This window comes from Bicyclus anynana, chromosome Z (assembly GCF_947172395.1).
Source record: "Bicyclus anynana chromosome Z, ilBicAnyn1.1, whole genome shotgun sequence".
In the NCBI taxonomy this organism is placed as follows: Eukaryota; Metazoa; Arthropoda; class Insecta; order Lepidoptera; family Nymphalidae; genus Bicyclus; species Bicyclus anynana.
In genome coordinates, this window is record NC_069110.1 from 2,244,010 (window position 1) to 2,264,285 (window position 20,276).

The 20,276-nt window shown below is 37.4% G+C and overlaps 1 protein-coding gene across 6 annotated transcripts in view; it reads left to right on the top strand.

Annotated features, from left to right (window-relative positions):
* Positions 1 to 2,028: 2,028 nt before the first annotated feature.
* Positions 2,029 to 20,276, top strand: part of LOC112045511 (alpha-mannosidase 2) — a 92,538-nt gene continuing 74,290 nt past the window's right edge. For 4 of the 6 annotated variants that reach the window (XR_008252282.1, XR_008252281.1, XM_052890540.1 and 1 more), the window contains exons 1-2: positions 2,029 to 2,204; positions 4,396 to 4,528. Coding sequence is in view for 2 of the 6 variants with exons in the window: in XM_052890540.1 (XP_052746500.1) it covers positions 2,199 to 2,204; positions 4,396 to 4,528 (139 nt within the window). In the remaining 4 variants the exon portion in view is untranslated. Of the gene's footprint in view, positions 2,205 to 4,395; positions 4,529 to 4,551; positions 4,657 to 20,276 lie in introns of those variants that run through there. The other 2 variants (XM_052890542.1, XM_052890541.1) reach the window with 1 other exon arrangement.

Genomic DNA, 20,276 nt, shown 5'->3' on the forward strand with positions numbered 1-20,276 from the left:
CATCTTCTCTTTTACCTTATCCGACCAGTCGGGTTGGCAATAAATCTCAATCTCCTCCATTCGCCTATTTTACCCTCAACTCATCATCCACTGCCTTACACACTCAAACCATCTCTTCTTGTCCTTCGTCCTGCAATTTCAACATTCTTCTGGTACCTCATACCTTCATACCTAATACATGTCCATACCAAGATAACCTTTTACTCCTTAATTTTTCTGTCACAGTTGCCACTTTCATACTTCCTCTTATATTTTCATTCCCATTCCCTATTTTATCCATTCTTGTCCAACCTCATGCATACATATCCTATGTCTACACCTATCCTACTATCCATCCCTTTTACCACCCACTTTTTTCTGATGCATACAGCATCTTACAACCGTTTTGTATATTTTACCTGTAAGTCTAAGAGGCATTTGAGGATCTCATAGTACATCTAATAAATAAATATTAAAGTATAATAAAAGTCTTTAGTTTCCCTGATCTCCCACAAATGTTATTATTTGTGATTTAAGTTAGCAATCTACAGTGGAAATCGGTTTGTGCATTCTGGAGTTATAGCGTCAAGAAGGAAAACCAGACTTATTTTTATACATCAAGTAAATTGAATAAAATGTCAAAAAAATTAAAAATACACAAATAAATAAATTTATTCTTTAGAAACAATAACTATAATGTGGTTGGATGTTTTCCTAATTATTTATGACTTTATTATTATATATAAGTATAATATGGTTAGTAATTGTAAGTTTGAATGTTTGATGTTCAATAACTAATGAAGGGATTAGTCTCCCCTAGTTAGGGATTAGTTATGCCAAAGTCACTTGTTCACAAGTCCAAGTTATCAAATGGGTATCTGGTGTTAAGTCTATGTGTCAGGTTTGTAGTAGTCTTAGAAGCATCCTACCATGCAGAGGCTGACACCACACTTCTGACACATGAAGTTTTCTTGGTGGGTCCATGAGCAGGATAGTTTACATGGTTGAGGGTCAGCTGGACACTGGTCTTTCGTGTCATGTTTGGCTGTCAAACAGTCAGTATTTTGTCCAGTAAAAATGACAAAAGTAGGTAAAAGATTGTACAATGTTTTCGCCTTGAAGGGCATACAATTGCAAATTTTACAAAATATTACTTATCTGTATTACGAGAAACTATAATTATCATTTTATATAAATACAATAATTAAAACATTCCATCATCATTTCGACAATTCCAGTTAAAGTTAAAAAGTGAAAGATTGACATATATTTTTATATGATGTTTAGTTTTGAATAGTTGTAGAAAGTATTTTAACTTTCTTAACACTACAAAATGGATAAACGTAGTTAGCTCAATATTTTAATACATAATATTTATTTAGCAAATTAAATTATCGTGAGCATTACGAATATAACCGGAAAATGCTAAAACTTACCATGCGAAAACATAAAACATGAAAATGAAATGAAACATTGAAACCACAGATTATGATACTGAATTACTAAACTGAAAACTGATACAGAAGTTCAGAAGCTGCATTCGGAACGCGCTCCGAACGTTGGTTCTGTTGTAAACCACTTCTGTCATTTCAGCCTGTCAGACATAATAATTGTATTGCTAATTATATTATTTTTAATATAATATTAAGCATTAGTTAATGTATTTGTAGAAAAAATAGTATAGAATATATTATTATAAATATGCTTGCATGTGTTCTGAAAATATATTTATTCGCTATATAATAGACACTATTCCTCATTCGGATCGCGCTCAATTTTCAAATGTTGCCAGTAATCAGTACTCCTTCTATTTTCGTAGTATTCAAGCTTTAATTCTGATTTTACAAACATAGAAATTTAGTTTCAACACCTTAATTTTTAATACTAATAAATATGATACACGTGTCAATTACCGAATATTATATTGGTTAAAATAAAATAATGAGTTTTTAATGACAGCTTGGTGGAAATTGGTAGATATTGAAGTGGATGTGACAACTGTCAATTTATGCGTCTGTCACTCTGTCTTGAGATAGCGTGCTCGCTCACGAATTCTCCCAATCGGCAATCGGTATTGTTCCGCGGCTGGATGCGCTTGTATTGCGAGCGAGTTATACTTTTAGATCAAATAGTTTCATTTACGTGTATTTATATGATTGTTTTGGGACTTTGATTACTCGTATAATGCTGGTCACCGCTCGTGGGATTAAAGCTGAGTAATGAATGTAAGTACAAATGGATTTTAACGCCGAGTTTCAGTAATTATTTGTATGTTTACAACTTTAGGAAGACGTTAACCACTTACGTATGATGCGCGTAGTTTTTTTAGTCAATAGCGATGTCTTTTGTTTCTGTGTGTTAAATTAAAAACTTTTAGCTATGATTCACGCAAACTGTGGTTTAGGTATTATAACTTTTCCGTTGCGAATGTCTTCTTATCATCATGTTTACATTGCCGTGTTTCGACAAATTAGCTCTAAACTATACATTACAACTTTTTGAAATTCATCTATGTAACTTGTTACTTTTTATTTATTATTTTTATCAATGTATGTGCTGTATGTTTTTGTTCAAAATGTCGTGATTATTTTTTTTGCGTTAATACCACGTGAGGTTGTCGTAATTTAGTTTAGAATGTATTTATGTATTTTTATGTGTGAATGTTTTAAATATTATTTCTTTCTTTAATTTTTATTGCTGTGCGTTCACTGATAACTTTTATTTTGTAAAATAATTTTACTATGTATTTTTTTTCTGCATAAAATCAATTTTATGATTTTGCTTTTAACTACTTCACCAGCTAAGACTCTATTAGAGTTCTTTATCCATATTATACATGTTAAAAGTCTATAAAAAATGTCATAATACTTCTAAAGAAAAAGGTAATATGTCCCACTGCTATAGTTCTATTAAGTGGGGGTCTTAATAAAAAATTCTGTAGGTCCCATGGTTAGCCAATTTGGCTTCAGATCACAAAATCCTGGTTTAAAAAAAACAATGGCAATCAAATATTCAAAAAAGTTTTTACTCAAAAATTCTCAGTCCTGATTTGGGAAGCCGGTAAAACTACACCCTTCTAGTGTAATAAAGGCAGTATGTCATAGCTCAACTCATGATGTATGGCATGATGTATCAAGTATGTCATAGAGCCTCAATAGTTCAACAGTAAAGCAGACTCATCACCGATCACGGATCACCCGTGGTTTAACCCCTGCCCCATTGACCTATTGTTGTACCCACTTCTAATATTACAAATCCAAAATATAGTCTTTCCTGACTAGTTGGAGGGAGATAGAAATATTGGTCATATTTAATATTCTTTTAAAGAAAAAAATAATTAAAATTACTCAATGCTCCGGACAAAAAAAATAGAAGGATGTTATTTTAAATCTACTTCAAAAAGGAGGAGGTTCTCAATTCGGTCGGTATTTTTTTTAACTCAGTAACCCTTCCACTCCCTTGGTTATGGTCAAATCGCCATAATTTTGAAAAGTGCACTTTTAGGGTTCTGAACATCAGAGTACAATAACTGACCTCTTATACAACCACTTATGTGTTTGTGTGTCTCAATAAATTTTGCCAAATCTACTGGGGCAATTCATTTAAAAATTGATTGGAGTAGGCTAATTATAATTAGGGTCACTTTTAGGAGGTAAGATGGAAAATAATAATTAAATAAATTATATTTAGAAATCAGAAATAAAAAAAAAATATAGATAACAAAGTTCACCCACCAACCCACTTCACAGGAGTTCAACTCACACTTGTCCTATTTTTTAACAGTTATCTATTGCACCTTACCATAATCTGACATGCTAGTTCATTATTTCTTCTTCTTGTGAGCTTCTTTTTTATGGGTTGTCTTAAACGTATCCACCATATTTGGAGGTACTCAACAACACGCCAGGTACCTCTCTAACATTCATCTGCCGCGCTCCTTTAATACCCTAAATATTCTACTCATATAATACCGAATCATTTTCTTGCACTCTGATATCTTACGTCATCCAAACATGGGTTTCAATTACGGTCACGGGGATGTCAGGACTGATACATTCAGGTCATAACATCCTTACTGAACAGTCCTCTAAACTGAGGTCCGAGTCTCAGAATAGATGCCCTTAGAGAGTTGTTCTTTCTTTTGCTTCTGCTTCGGGCTCCATCAGGCGATGCTTCAGTGCTCGCTCAAAACCCCCAGTGACGGCGCTGCAGTTCTAGCAAGGTGTCTACAATCACACAAAACGCTGATTGGCGTATCGGTAAAGACGACGAAGTCTTCTATGCGAATTAGTTTTCGTCAGAAACTAAAATTGCTCAACTTCTAAAAGCTCAACTTCCTTTGGGGCTAGATGGCGATGTGCCTATTGTCCTAATATATTTAATTATATATAACAAGTAATCAACTGGTTGTAACAGAAAATGCGTGCGCTACGTCAGCTACGCTGCCGGCTGCCTTCCACGCGGCTGCTGGCGCTGTTGCTGATCGTGCTGGCCTGCGTGATCTACTGCTTCTACTACAACGTGTCGCCGATCAGCTATCCCAAGCCAAGTAAGTGACTCGTACTATACGCTGCCGGCCGCCCTCCACGCGACTCCTGGCGCTGTTGCTGATCGTGCTGGCCTGCGTGATCTACTGCCTCTACTACAACGTGTCGCCGATCAGCTGTCCCAAGCCAAGTAAATGACTTACACTATACGCAGCCGGCTGCCTTCAACGCGGCTGCTGGCGCTGTTGCTGATCGTGCTGGCCTGCGTGATCTACTGCTTCTACTACAACCAGTCACACACACTTCAACCCATAATCGGCTCACTGCTGAGCTCAAGCATCTTCTCAGAATGAGAGGGGTTAGGCCAATAGTCCACCACGCGGGCCCAATGCGGATTGGCAAACTTCATATGTGAAGAATGATGGCAGAAAATTACGAAAATTCTCTGGTATGCCGGTTTCCTCACGATGTTTTCCTTCACCGTTTGAGACCCGTGATTAACTTCTTAAAAAAAATGCACACAACTGAAAAGTTGGAGGTCCTCCGGAGGCAGAGGTCATATCCACTGGGCTATCGCGGCTCTGCTGCTGCTGATCGTGCTGGGCTGCATGTTTTACTTTTTCTACTACGTGTCGCCGATCAGCTATCGCAAGCCAAAAAATTAATATTATACTGTAAGAAAATAGGGAGCTGTATAGCTTCCAAGTGTTCTCGTTCGGCACAGCTTTCTAATACTCGTAACAGACGCCAGGAGCGTATCCTCGCTGTTTCGAGTTGGATGTTCATTTATTCCACAGTGAAATTCGATTTCTCCAAACGGAATAGCATCAATAGCTTATTGCGTTGCCGCCTGCAATGCGGTAATTAACCTGCGGGAGCGTGTGAACTGAACAGAGATTGAGTGAAGCATGCAGAGTGTTAGCTTAGCAAATTGTGGATCAACAAACACGAGTTTAGACGAAAGCTTCAATAGCATCGCGTTCATCATTATCATCTTATTTAAATGACCATCTACAAGGCTAGGTCTCCCTTTTTAAGGGATATGCAGCTTAAACCCACCACGCTGCTGTAATGCGGATTGGCAGGTTTAGAGTAATAATGTTATATTTTTGTTGAAAATTGTTCAGCTGTTTAGACATGACAATGCCACAAAGGTTTGTACGTTCGTAGCCCTCATTTTTGATGTTTAATTTGTGGAGCTAGAAGCTGACAAATATATTTTTTAAAATTACCTCACATCACTGTCTCGAAGTTTGAATACAACTTAATTTGGCATTAAAAAGTCCTTGGATCCTACCAGCTACGATCTTTCGCGAAGACATTATAACTTACAGCTTTTTGATTACTTGTTCAGATTTATCTTATAATTCGTAATCTAGCGGATTACTTATAAATAACCGCTTCGCTTAGACTTATGTGCACTTCTTCCCTACCCTACCGTACCGCTATTCCACCCCTCCCCTACCCCTACCCTACTCCTACCCTACCCTACCCGTACCTCAGTCATACCCTACCCTTACCTTACCCCTACCCTACCCCTACCCCACTCCTGAATTCATTTGTTACAAAAAATGTGATAAATGGAGAACCACTTGACCGATTTTGTGCTAACTTCACCTAAACCCTCTATTAAATAGTCCGAAACCACGAAACATTTGGTTTGGATAGGTGAACCCATCATTGTGTTATAAAATTACAACGAAAAGTGGCTTTGTTTTATATATATATTGAAATCCAAATCCTTTGTTCGAGTCATAACTTGAAAAGGCGTTAAGCGATTTCATTCATTTTATTTTTATATCACGAAAATTGCGCAGAAAATTGGAAAACTGCAGAAAACGTAACGACTATTTTATGGATGTTTGTTACTCAATCATGGCTTAACGGCTGAACAGGGCTGGGTTGAAATTTTGCTAAATACCTACTAGTAGCACATTGTTGTCATCTATAGTTACTTATTATGAAACAATGGCCTCTGCTGCGTCTGTCTGTCTGTTCAGGATAAACTACTGAACCAAAACTGAAAAGACTACTAAACGGATTTTCATGCAGTTTTCTTTTTCACCATTAGATACAGTGATTCACGAGAAAGGTATTCGTTTATAATATAGTTGAAATATGGCAACAATTGTTGGAAAAAGCCCAAAAAAGGAAAGCCGACTGGGATCTTCGTTTGTTCGCTTAAATATTTTGTTGCACAAAATAAAGGTATAAAGGCGTAACATAATGTCTTGCGGCATTTTTTGACCTATAATTGTGATGTGGACAGAAGTGCGTAGATAGAAATGATGACAATAAAAGCTTTTATATAGACTACAAGCCCATAAACAAAAATTACCTGTGAAATGAACCAACGTGAATAACGATTAGAAGGTTGTTATTATATCAGAAAATAACTGAGCACTATGCCGTCATTTCTGAGCGGTACAGGTGAGTACGTGAGTGAATGGAATTTCTCAGGTACAGATGATGAATTACGACTAATTATTAATGTACGGCTTTAGTATATTATTAAAGATGATTAAAAATAAATGTCGAAACAAAGAACAAATTTTTAATTCGTCGACAATTGCAGAAACAACATAGGTCATTTACTACTGTACGGCATTTGTGTAATTCCTTTTGTTTATATATACAGATACTTTACTCGTAAACGCCGTACATATTTTCAGCGCAGGAGTCGAAAGATAAGCAGCCTTCTAAGCGTTATTCACGTTGGATCATTTCACAGGTAATTTTGTTCAAGGGCTTGTAGTCTAATAGAGAACGCCGCCTAATCCCTTAAAGATAAAACAAAAAGATGTACATCGATTTTCACTCGGACGAAGTCGCGTTCCTTTTATTTGGAGATATTGACAAGACAATTGAAAACCACTGATTCTGTGATGATTGTCATCCAGACGTGTTTTGTTGGCTGTCTCCTAACTTTTGCTAGATATTTTAGATAAAGTGATTGTGCTGGTATTATGCTATTACGGTGTAGTGTCGTGCCACTAAATAAATATCGCGTGACAATGTGCCCTTGACACGAAGTGAAAAAACTTGCCAAGTGTGAGTCGGACGCGCGGACATTGAGTTCCATATAGAAAATATTTAAGTAACATTTTTAAGTGTAAAATAGGTTTTTTTGACTGCCTCGTTGGTTCAGTGGTTACCTTTTGTAGGTTCGGATGACGAATTCCTAGGTTCGAGTCCTGGGTTGGGCTATGAAATATTGAGGTATTCTTTTTTAAGAAATTATTAGTGGAAATGTTCAGCCAGAAGTTAAGAAGTCGATGGTGTTAGAAAAAGCCTCACGAAAGAAAGAAAGATCTTTATTTTCAAGTAATGTAAATCTTAATTATATTATGGCTTAACTGTCCACTCAAACAGTGGATCACTAAAGAATTCCGTGTAATATGTGGCATAAACTAGAAAAAGGCACCAACTCAGCAATTTTACCGCATACTTTGAATAAAAAAGGACGCAGCACTGATTTTCAGTTAGGACCCAGTTCAGGTGCCGCCACGCAGACAGTTCAACATCCTATGTAAACTATTATAGATAATTATTAATAACTAATTAAAACTAATTAGGTACATTGATTAAAAAAAAACACGACAGACGGACTCTATGACGTGTGGGCGGTGATGCTTTAAAATGTGTTTTTCTTTTTGAGATACGGAATCCTCAACTTAAATGGAATAATACTATTATACATGATACAGGCGTACGTTGACAAGTACACTACTATAAGAGCCCACTACTTTTCCTCCTTACCAAAAGAAGCAACTGCAACTTACTCGCCTTACCACCTGAACTGAATTGAGCTTTTTGGAAACTAATAAGAATAATAAATTGATGGAGCAAGCCGATGACCTACCTCCGGCCTTTGACGGCCTCCGTGGCGCAGTGGTGTGCGCGGTGGATTTACAGGACCGGGTTCGATCCCCGGCTGGGCTGATTAAAGTTTTCTTAATTGGTCCAGGTCTGGCTGGTGGGAGGCTTCAGCCGTTGCTAGTTACCACCCTACCGACAAAGACGTACCGCCAAGCGATTTAGCGTTCCGGTACGATGACGTGTAGAAACTGAAAGGGGTGTGGTTTTTTCATATTACTCCTAACAAGTTATCTCGCTTCCATCTTAGATTGCATCATCACTTATCATCTGGTGAGATTGTAGTCAAGGGATAACTTGTAAAGAATAAAAAAGAAATACCTCTTTACTCACATCATCGCAGCGCTTCAGTTCCTTGGCGACTCATGTAATGAGCGGTTACGGGGTAGGTACTCTGTACATCACCATTATCAGCCATCGCACCCAGGACCTCCGTCTTGTAAATCCACCGCGCATACCACTGCGCCACAGAGGCCACTTGGTGGGGGGTCAACACATCTTATTTAGATTGCTTTAGTATTAAATTAAACCTATTATCGTCTCGTACATCGATTCCTATTGTACTCGTATAGATTAGGAGAGGAGTGCACTTTGGCTATATTACACTATTGTAACACTAATATCTGCCCGATTGCACTAACATAGTGCAGGCGTCGCATTATATGGCTAAGTAATTATCTTATCGCACATACAAACAGCTTCATAGGAAGGGCTTTGTTACTGCCATTAGTGAGATCAAAAGCAGTGATTAATTGTATCATCCTCTAGTTGGCCCGCTGGTCATCGTATTACCCAATATTGCCAAAGGCAAATTTCCACATCGGCTAACCACTAGGCTAATAAGGCAGTTTAGTAGGAATCGTTTTCCGTGTTTGCTAAAGCCGTGTATACATGTTAATACAGAATTAATACAAACAATTGTAATTGTATTTACTGAGCACTTGCTTAGCGTGAATATCAATAACAGGCTAATAAGACGTGTGTTAGTTAATATACTCGTTTACGAAATTTAGATTATATTAGATGAAAATCCGGCTTCGCTCGGGTGAAATGTGACTCCATAATACACACATAGATAGGTATATGTCTGTATTTATCAGTTCTCAAGGAATATTAAATACAAAGCAAGGGACAGATTTTTAAAGCACGTTAGTTGTGTTTAATAAGTATAGTAAATTGAAACTGCAAAGTTTTAACATAAATAATTTTAATATTAAATCAACTAACTTTAAGGTTTATTTTCTGTCAACCTCTCTGTTTTAAGCGTACGAAACTACGTGTTACTTTTGAAGATAATAAGATAAACAATTACAATTTATCAATGAGTTCTCAATCGAGAAGTTGGCGAATATACTTAGGTACCCCTACCACTAGCCTACCCCTACTCTACCCTTACTCTACCTCTACCATACCACTTAACCTAACCCTACAATATTTCTACCTTACCCCTACTCTATCCCAACCCCTACTTTCTACCCTACCGTACTTCTACGATACTTCTACCCTATGCCTAACATGCCACTACCCTAAACTTACCATACTTGTACCTTACACACTTTCCCTCTTTCCCAATCATACATCTACCCTACCCATACCTCTACTGTAACCCTTTCTACCACTACCATACCCCTACCCTACCCTCACTATACCACTACCCTACCCATACTATACCACATAAAACTTTATAATGTTCCGGACAATAAACACAAAATAAAAGTTAGCAAATTTGGCTCAGCCTTTCGAGCGTCCAATGCGTGAAAAATATTTAAACTTTTTTTGATTCTCTCAATGCTTACAGAAAGACGTTTCGTTTTACACAGTCATAGCTCTTGGTAACGCATTTTTAATATTCCCGCATCTAATCAACGTCGAGTTATATACCGGAAAGGTTTGTGAAAGGAACTGTATATCTAACGAAAACTTCATTGATATAACTGTATGTTTGTGTTTGTCCAAATTAATGAATGCGTGCGAGATTAATCGACACGATTGTTTACACGACCTTTGTGCTGACCGGTCCGGCGTTTAATTAGTTTCCATTGACAGCGGCGCGGAGGACGACACGGCTACGTGACGGGACTTTGGGATGCGTTACTTGCATACATGCAGATGAGGCGTAGGCGTAGGCGGCTGCGCGCAAAGCAAACAATGGGGCTTAATAACAAATTAACGGACTTATACATGGATACGTGATATATGGACCAATTTACATCACATTGTCCTGAAATAAATGCCTTCGCCTCTGCGACTAACGAAGGTCAGCTTACTAACGAAGGTCAGCTCACTAACGAATGTCAATCTAGTAGGTTTCCTGACATCATAAATTGTTTGTTATCAAACAATTTTTAATTCTGAAAGAGGGTGCCTTGGAGTATGTCCATCCAGTTTACTGCTTTTAAGCAAATTAATGGAATGTGGATATTGTTTGGCTCTGGGCGATTTCTGTCAGACGTTAGTGATAGTCACCGAGATCGTTGGCTATCCGGCGGGCTAGTACAGGCTGCTACAGGCTTGGGCTCACTTCACGGTCACGGTGGCATCAAGACTGATACACTCAGTTCCCGAACGACCCTGTAAGCTGAGGTCCATGTGTTGGCTTGGAGTTGCTTCTGCGTTCGACCAGAATCTCCAGTGACGCCACTGAGCTCCCAATAAAAGAGCCTACGGTACTTACACAATCAGAATAATACCTGGTTAATTTAAAGAAGAAAAGGCCAATATTTTAGAGCTCGGTGTAGAACTCTGACTCTCTCCGACTCTGACGAGATCTTGATCCACAGCAGCACAACCAATTTACAACTAGGCAGTTTTCCTATAATAACGTGTAAGTCGAAGTCCCATAAACGAAATTTACCAATTTAATGGCAGAAATAAAAAACACTATGTTTGAAATGTTAGTCATCTAAGCATTATAAAATACTGCAATAACAATACAATTGGAGCCAATCAATTATTATTATTATTTATATGTATTTTTTTATTCCTCTAATAACACTGTGTATTTTTTTTTTAAATACGACCGACTCCAAAACATTAACGTACCCAGGAAACTAAAAAGGGAAAAATAACATTATAATATTTTCTACTTATTGATCACTTTGAAATCGGTGCCAAGCCAGTGTGGATTTGATTCGTCTGGAATACAAAAATCTTGAATTAATAGATCACTAGCTTGGCACCAATTCCTTCAAGTGATCAATAGTTAGAAAATATTATAATGTTATTTTTAACTTTTTAGTTTCGTGGGTAGGTACGATAATGTTTTGGAGTCGGTTATATATTTTTTTTAAATAATTGTTTTAGTATTTTGCCTTATAATCTAAAAGTAATTGAATAAATGATTTGACTTCGAAAGTACAAGTTGCCTCTACGGCGTAGGCCCTCCCCAAATCTATCCATAGCTCGCAGCTACCATACTTTCTATAGTAAACAAATTGACAGCGTCGGTTTATTTTTAAATCCTCGCAGACGAAACCGCTAGTAACAGATAGTTTATGATAAAATAATCGTTACGTTCATAATTCAAAGTCAAAATTATTTTATTACATTTTACAATGTTCTCTAAAACGTAAGTATCCAGTAATGTAGTACTTTAATTTGCAAACATATTTATCGTTTTTATAATCAGCACCTGATTGATATGTTTTTTTTTTGGTTTGTTGTCTAAAAATTAAATCTAATTAGTCTAGATTGATTAATCGCCCCTGTAACCCCTGCGTATTAAATAAATTTCATGAAAATCCGTTGGAGCCGTTTTTGAGATTCAAATTACAAGAATACAAAAATTGCTCGTTTAAAGTTACATTAAGACTATTCTATAAGATTGCGTTTAATAAAAACTTAGAGACTTGTTGTGGCAGTATAAAAAAAAATATGTAATTTTTTTTTGTAACCTAGTGTAGTGTGCATCAAATCCCGTTAGTCCGCTAGTCATCGTGTGTAGAATAGGGTAGGGGTGGATGGGGATCCCATACGGTGGAAGCTACAGCGTGCGCAGAGGGCCGTGGCGGGGAGGGCGGGAAGGGAAGGGTAGTCCGTCGTGCCACTGCAAGCCGCGACTTTACTGAAGCGTCACTGACGCCACGTCGAGCGGACATGGCGTCGCTGACGCCTCCGTAAAGTAAGTACCATGTGGATTGAGAGCATGTATGGATAGACACATTATCTCATTTTATGAAGGACTAGCTGACGCCGCGCGGTTTCACCCGCGTGGTTCCGGTTCCCATAGGAATATGGGGATAATATATAGCCTATAGCCTTCAGCGATAAATGGGCTATCTAACACTGAAAGAATTTTTTTAATCGGACCAGTAGTTCCAGAGATTAGCGCGTTCAATCAAACAAACAAACAAACTCTTCAGCTTTATAATATTAGTATAGATTTAAATTTGTCAGCCCATGCTCCTATAACGGCTAATTTTTTTTTTTTCATTTAATTATAGTTTGTACTATGGTAGCTGGTAAAAGGTTCCAAGGCTACCTACCCTAGCCCCACTCTACTTCTACCGTACATCTACCCTATCCCTACCTCGTTATGTAACCTACCACTACGGGTAGGGTAGGTGCTAGGTAGCTGCTTTACCCTTACCCTACACCAATTGTACCACTATCATGCCTATTCTATTATACCTTTTACCCTGCCCCTACAATACTTCTACCCTACCCCTACTTAACCCACTACACCATCTGTTATATTCCTACCCTGTCCATCTTGTACCTCTAACCCACACCTACAATATTACTACCCCTCCAACTAAGATACTTTTACCATATACTAACTCAAAGTACCTCTACCTACTCTTTCCTTATCCTACCCTACCCTACCCTATCCTACCTTACCCTACTCTAGCCAACCCTACCCTATACCTACCCTACTTCTTCCCTATATTCTTTTGGGGATAATTTCATCATTAACAACCCATATTCGGTTCATTGTTAAGCACGAGTCTCCTCACAGAATTATATGGATTATGCTAATAAATAGTTCGCCACGCTGGCTCATGGGGGTTCTCTCGGCCAACCCATTTGCAATATATTTATGGATATATTTAATTTTTGATATAAAAAAACTTTTCACCTGGCATACAGATCTGTGAAGGTTGTTTTCACAGATACCGGATGAAAAGTTACAGGATCTTAGACCATCACTAAAAATGATAATTAGTTACTTCAAATTACCACAATGCTCTATATTCGAGTATAATGTTATGCCAACCGTATAAATCAATGTTTGAGGGGGCGTTGACCCATAAGATGTGAGCTATGCTACTTTAGGCATTAAACTACAGCGGTTTCAAAATTTTAATATAATAGAAAATTATATACTTTGACATTAAATGAGAAAGGTAACGTGTTTGTCTGTACTTGTGCGGAAAATGGCAACTTAAATAGGGATTCATTTATGAAATAAACAAACAAATCCCTATTTAAATAGTTACAAGCGCTTTTGCAACTTCGTCTGTTTGCAGTAACTCTCCTACTGGTTTGAAAGCAGATCTCGCATAAATCAACACGTAAATATTTGTTACTTTTTACCTGTGGTCTACGCTCGAGGATGTTAATTAGATGATTGTCTCGCCATTTACTTTGTGACCTTATGGTCTACTCTTTTACTTTGTAAGGTGGATTAGTTTGTTGATGTATACATTATATCCTTCTAATCTATATTAATGTTTTAAAATAAAAGGTACAGTTTGTGGTGTAAGGATAGGGTAGGGGTAGGGTAGAGGTAGGTTAGGGGTAGGGTAGAGGTAGAGATAGGGAAGAATTGCGCATAAGTGGAAGCGAAGCTTGACCGTTTCCTCTAGAGGTACTATATATACAGGTACATAGATGCAGAAGATGTTGAAATTCATTCAAGTGTTGATGGAGAAGTCTCGGGAAGGCAAAACAATTGAGTGACTTTAGGGTAGGGTGGGGGTAGGGCATTGTTGTATTAGGAAAGACGTAGGGTAGGAGTAGGGTAGGGGTAGAGTATGGTGGAGTAGGAGTAGGATAGGACAGGGGTAGGGAAGAACTGCACATAAGTCAAAGCGAAGCTTTACTGGCTGCTAGTGTAAATATAATAATTGTAGGGATTTCAATGAAGTTTAACACATCGATAAATTATATCGTCGAATAGTAAACTGCTTATTATACCAGAAAAATAACTTGTTATTTATTATTATTAACTACATCGATGCGATGCGACGTTAAACAAAAAAGGTCAATTCGCGGCTGTCGGCTAGTATAACAAAGTTATAAACAAGTAAAATTATCAATCATACACATTAGTGAAGTGAAACTTCCCTGCATATTCTCATCGAGGATGAACTCTTGATCCACAAAAAGTGGGTGACGCAACGTTCGCAGCGTTCGCTTACACCGCGCATTGTTTCAGAACATTTCGTTTAACACACAATGCGTAAGAATCTCGTTATCTTCTAATTCACACGTACTACATAGCTACGTACAATACAAACAAATACATAAATTGTCTAATTAGTACTTTTATCAATGATAAAAAAACAAAAGATATTTAAAGTTGATTTTTAGAGATCGAAATAGAATTCAAAAATTAATTGATTATGAATAACACTCACGATAGTTTAAATTCTAAAATAGAATTCAAAAATGTTTACTTTAAACACAGAAGATTAAGCCCATTATTGTACATGAATAAATTTTTTTAACACAATTTTCTTGTTGTTTTCGTCGGTTGATCTTTGTTAAACAAGAGCTACATGTTAGTCCTACGATTTTCCCGCTAAATCCCCTTTCAAGTGTTAGTTGTAGATAGACCAGCAGGCTAATTCACTATCTTTGACGTATGCTATGTGGAATTGAGATTCTATGTAACAAATATCATTCGGTGCTAATGGATTTCATTTAGATGAAATTTCCCAAATGATTTGATGTTTATTTTAATAAGTTGATAATTAAGACCTAAATAGTGAATTGGCCAGCTGGTCTACAATAGACCTCGTTTATAAAAAAAATAGTTGAAGTATGTATTGATTGCTCAGTGGGCCCTTATCTTTATCGCAACCGGCTATTATGCGGTTAATTAAACAATATTAATAACCCATGAATTAATTGGTTTCATAGTTGTACATCTAGTGGGTGCGAATCCTAGGTCGGGTTATGAAATACTGAATATTTTATTCTTCCTTTTTAGTAAAAGTAATACAGGTGTTAACGCCTGTGCCTCGAAAAACCACGTTAAGCTGTCGGTCCAGGTCACTATCATTAATACCTGATAGTGATCGCTTATGAATCTTAAGCCAAACCGCATTGAATCAGCGTGGTGGGTCTAAGCTCCATATCCCTCTTGTATATGAATCCCTTCATATACAAGTGGGAGGACTAGACCCCGTCCCCGTCTAGCCTCGTCTGTAATGTTCCTCGTTATACTATTGTCCTAACACAGTCTTTTCCAATTGATTGGTGGTTTTAAAAATATAAGAAAAAAAGAAATTGTCTTATTATTCTCTAGTTTAAAATGCGAAGAGTTTTCACAATACAAATTTGAATCGCAAACCGTACCGTATCCGCATCGTACTTATCGGACGCATGGCATCAAACGGATTTTAGTATTCTCTGTATAAAATGTCTTTGTATGTAGTGTGTCCACTGATCCGGATCGTATCGGTACGGATTTATGTACGCCTACCATAAACCCTACTGTGGTGAGGTGTGCTGTCACAGCGTACGGTGAAATGTATGCAAACAGTTCCACCGAACGTTCCCCGTTATAAAGTCAATATAACTCGATGCTCTGGGGACACCGCCAGCGATTCCTAACAGCGCGGGCCCTTTGCTTCACGTTTACATTTGTCAAACTCGTGCTACAGCGTAAACTTCGTGTGATCCTAACTGTTAACACAAACGCGGTGGACAGTTTGTGTTATTTATTGCACTTTCAGACGTTTAAACTACTCGCTATTTAAATTGATTGACAGAAGTTGCGCACGTAATCAAAACATACCCAATGCGTATTTAGAAACATCCTAATCAACTTGCAAGGAACCTAATGATGAAGATACCTGAAACAACTTTCTAAAGTTTCAAGAGACGACCACCTCGAGATGTCATGAAATAGACACTACATTGTTATATTTGGGCAAATCACTGGGTTATCACCTAACAGGCCTTAAAAATCCAGCAGAATGTCTCACGACAGATTGAATGCAATATGAGAGGCTAAAAAAAATTGATTGATAAATTATGCAATACTAGCGGGCTCCTCGAACATTCACGCTCACAGCTCCCGTTCCCGTGGGATTACGGAGATAAAAATACAGTGTAAACTCCATGTTACGTTACTCGATTTAACGTCAAACTCGCTAATGCGTCAAAATCATATAGCTTTGATGGGTTTAGCTTGCTCTCCATACAACGATACACTCTATATAACGTTACACGCACTCTCTATAACGACAATAAAGTAATAAAAAGTACCTTTTAAGTTGCCAAATTTAGTTAAAACCGCGCTGATGTCTACGTTCTTTTGTAGCTTTATTATCCTAGTTCTTAATAAACTCGTCTGTTGCAAAAAAAAACACTTTCTAAGAAATTCGTTCTTTTGTTTACAATTTGGGATTGGATGTGTAGACTGTTGTTGACTAATAAGTAGAAGTCATGGACTTAATAGGTATCATATTCTTAGTTGCTTACAAACTTTCAAATAGTAAACATGGATAGTGAAAGAAAATTACTGTGTACCGACGAAAAAGTTTTACTCATACATTTTTCTTCTTTCCATATAACGACCACTCTCTGTAACGCTATAAAATATTTACAGTCCCTTTAGTGATGTTACATAGAGTTTACACTGTATATATATTTAGTCTATGTTACTAGCTGATAATGTAGCTTTCCGTTGGAGAAATATTTCATTAAATCTGTTTAACAGTTTAGCCGTTACAGCGTTACAAGTGCACTTTAGCATTTACAATATATGTATGGATATATTCGAACAAATATGAGGGGCGGCTGTTAAGTATGCAAACTTAATGAAACGTAAATTGTGTTATATTTTTCCATGTGAGTGCGATCCCCGTCAAGTGAAGTATTTCACTTAGGGGGATAAAAATCACATTATTCACATTATATACAAGATGTTATAAGTGTACTTGTAACATTCATATTAATAGATGTGATAGTAAGTCTGTCTTTCGTTTCTCCTAACTTGGAAATCTTAAGGAGCAGGTCTGGACTGGCCTGGTGGGTGATAAATTCTTGTGAGTCCCGTAGTATTTAAACCAGTGTTGATTGAGGTTTTCTTAATTGGTCCAGGTTTGGCTGGTGGGAGGCTTCGGCCGTAGCTAGTTACCACCCTACCGACAAAGACGTACCGCTAAGCGATTTAGCGATCCGGTACGATGTCGTATAGAAACCGAACATTATTCATCACAGCTGTTACAATTTTCATCCAGACATAACTTGGCCCAAAAAAATGCGTGTCATCGCAAAGCTCCTCGGGTCGCGAACTTATCTGTCTCTAGACATTCAGATACGTGTAAAACTCAAAACTCATTATTACGCCTTCAAAAACATCGCGATCACCTTGCCCGCCTTCAACGCGCCTGTGTCCCTTCGGATGTCCAAGAGATGATAGACATTTTTAGGTAGGTAGGACAAGCTTTCAACTTGCCTCAAAAGGCTTCTTAAAAGCTTGTTGTGTCCTGTGTAAGTAGCTCTTCTATGCTACCCTAACACAGAACGCGAGACCTGTCTGGGGAGCAGTGTGATGTTTTTTCAGGCAATCTTCATTATCCAGATTATTAATCGGGTCTTTTACTTTGCCAAGTGCCTGCACTATTATTTTACTCTTTAAATATTTTTATAAAAATTTCAGATAGCTTCAAAAATATTTTTTTGCAAGACATCGACATTCCCCAGCCAGGTCTTAGTTAAGTTAATAGTTAAGCTTTTAACCTGACTCTAATAGTTGCACATGCCTGCAGCGCTACGGCTTGTCAGCCGTTAAAACTGATCGTGTGTTGGTCGCGATGTGAATGACATGCCGATCGCGAACGATCAGTTTTAGCGCTGCAGGCATGTAAGATTACTTGATCGTCAGTTGCTTACTCTACGTCAGTCAGTGACTGACATAAGGGAGTGGCCGAATAGCAGTAGGCGCGGCGTCGCCGGGTGTACTGCAAGGTCATTCGCACGGTATTATTAAATAGTTAGCTTTAGCGTTTTCTATGCGCTGTGGTGATACGTATCCGGTACGTCTCCGCGGCGGTAGATGAAGTTTGTCCTTTACCATCAATTACATTAGCGTACAGTTAATGGAAATGTAGTCTAAACTCGGAAACTTCATATCGTAAATGAAATGTTCGACGAATAAATATTTGCATTTTAATTGAGTCGGTTCTGATTCATTTTGCGGCGTGGAAACGTAAATAATTAATTGTCAATTAGTTAACCTGAGGGTGCGAAAAATATAGCCTTCGATAGATTGCAAATTGCAATTAATGTTTGAGGTTAGCAAGTAGTCGCAGAGCTGCCGGGTATCGGGTTTGAGAAATATATATTTTTCTTATTGATAAGTTTATAATTTTTAACTAAATTTAAAACATTTGTTGTAGTGCTGTCTCGTAAGGTCTCGTAATTTTCGCGAGATACTATTTAACACTACGACATAGTGAGGGATGTTGTCCAGTTGTCCAGATTGCAAAGTTACCACTGTGACAAAGTCAGATATTTAGTCACTCATGTCTTCGCTCTAACAATTAAAATCCAAAAGCAATTTGTTTATTGCATGACATAGCAAACGCAAGATCAATGGAATTGCTATAATTGAAATATTAATAACATTCATTCAAGCACACGCATTTAGTAGAAGGGTTGTGTAGAGAACGAAGTAAGTTCCAAGACTTTAATTGTGTGCAATTTTACTATCATTATGTTGCTGCAGTATGTTATTTTTACGAGGAAGGTCTTATCTTGAAAGCAATTTAGATATCGTTGCAAGGATAATATCGTTGGAAAAGATTTTGAAAAATAGTTCGTATTATACATTACTAGTAAATTCTTACGCTAAAATCATTATTTTCAGTTTACTTAAACAGTCCAATTTAGGCTCTTCTAGTCCTCCCTGCTTACAGGAACGAAGACAACAAGAATAAAGAGCTAAATACTTTCCAGCCTGACCCCGTGGTCAACATTGGGACTCGAACCCAGGAACAAACTAGGTTTGGAATGCCTTTCCGGCGATTGTATTTCCTTACACTTATAATCTAAACACCTTCAAAGTAAGAGTGAATAGGCGTCTTCTAGGCGTCCAATTTAAACCGCAATAATGCTTTCCATCAGGCTTAATTGTTAGTCAAGCGCAAACCTATATTGCATAAAAAAGTGATCCGAAGTCACATAGGCTAACCCAGTGGTTAACTAACTTCGTTACTTGGTCACTGAACTAAGGAGGCAGGACGAAAATAAGTAAAAATTTTCCAACACACAATTCGTATTAACCTAAAATGTTTTCCGTCAGCTCTCGGTGTAGTCGGTATATATAGACGCGCACGCCGAGCTGTTAACGAATTTACCCAAAGGGCTTTTTAAACGTTCGGTAGAGCTTCATTTTTTTCCTCTCATGCAAATGCAAGCAGTGCAGATTTTACGAACGGTGTTTATTTTTGGCGTTACTTTGATAGGAAAATTTCTGTAAAATAATAAAATCACATAACTGTCTGTTCGCTTCGTACTTGTAATCGATATTTTTTTATATTGTATTGTTTTTGACATAGCAACGTCGATAAACTTATACCTATTTACGTATAACAGATTCATTTTTAACCTTGTAGAACGATAATATCAGTCAACATGAAATATTTTTCGTTTGAAGCTTAATATGAATAAAACCCATCAATACTAATATTATAAATGTAACCCCCTACAACCTCACAACTTTCTTCTCATACCCCTTTCTCTGGATCAGCTGAA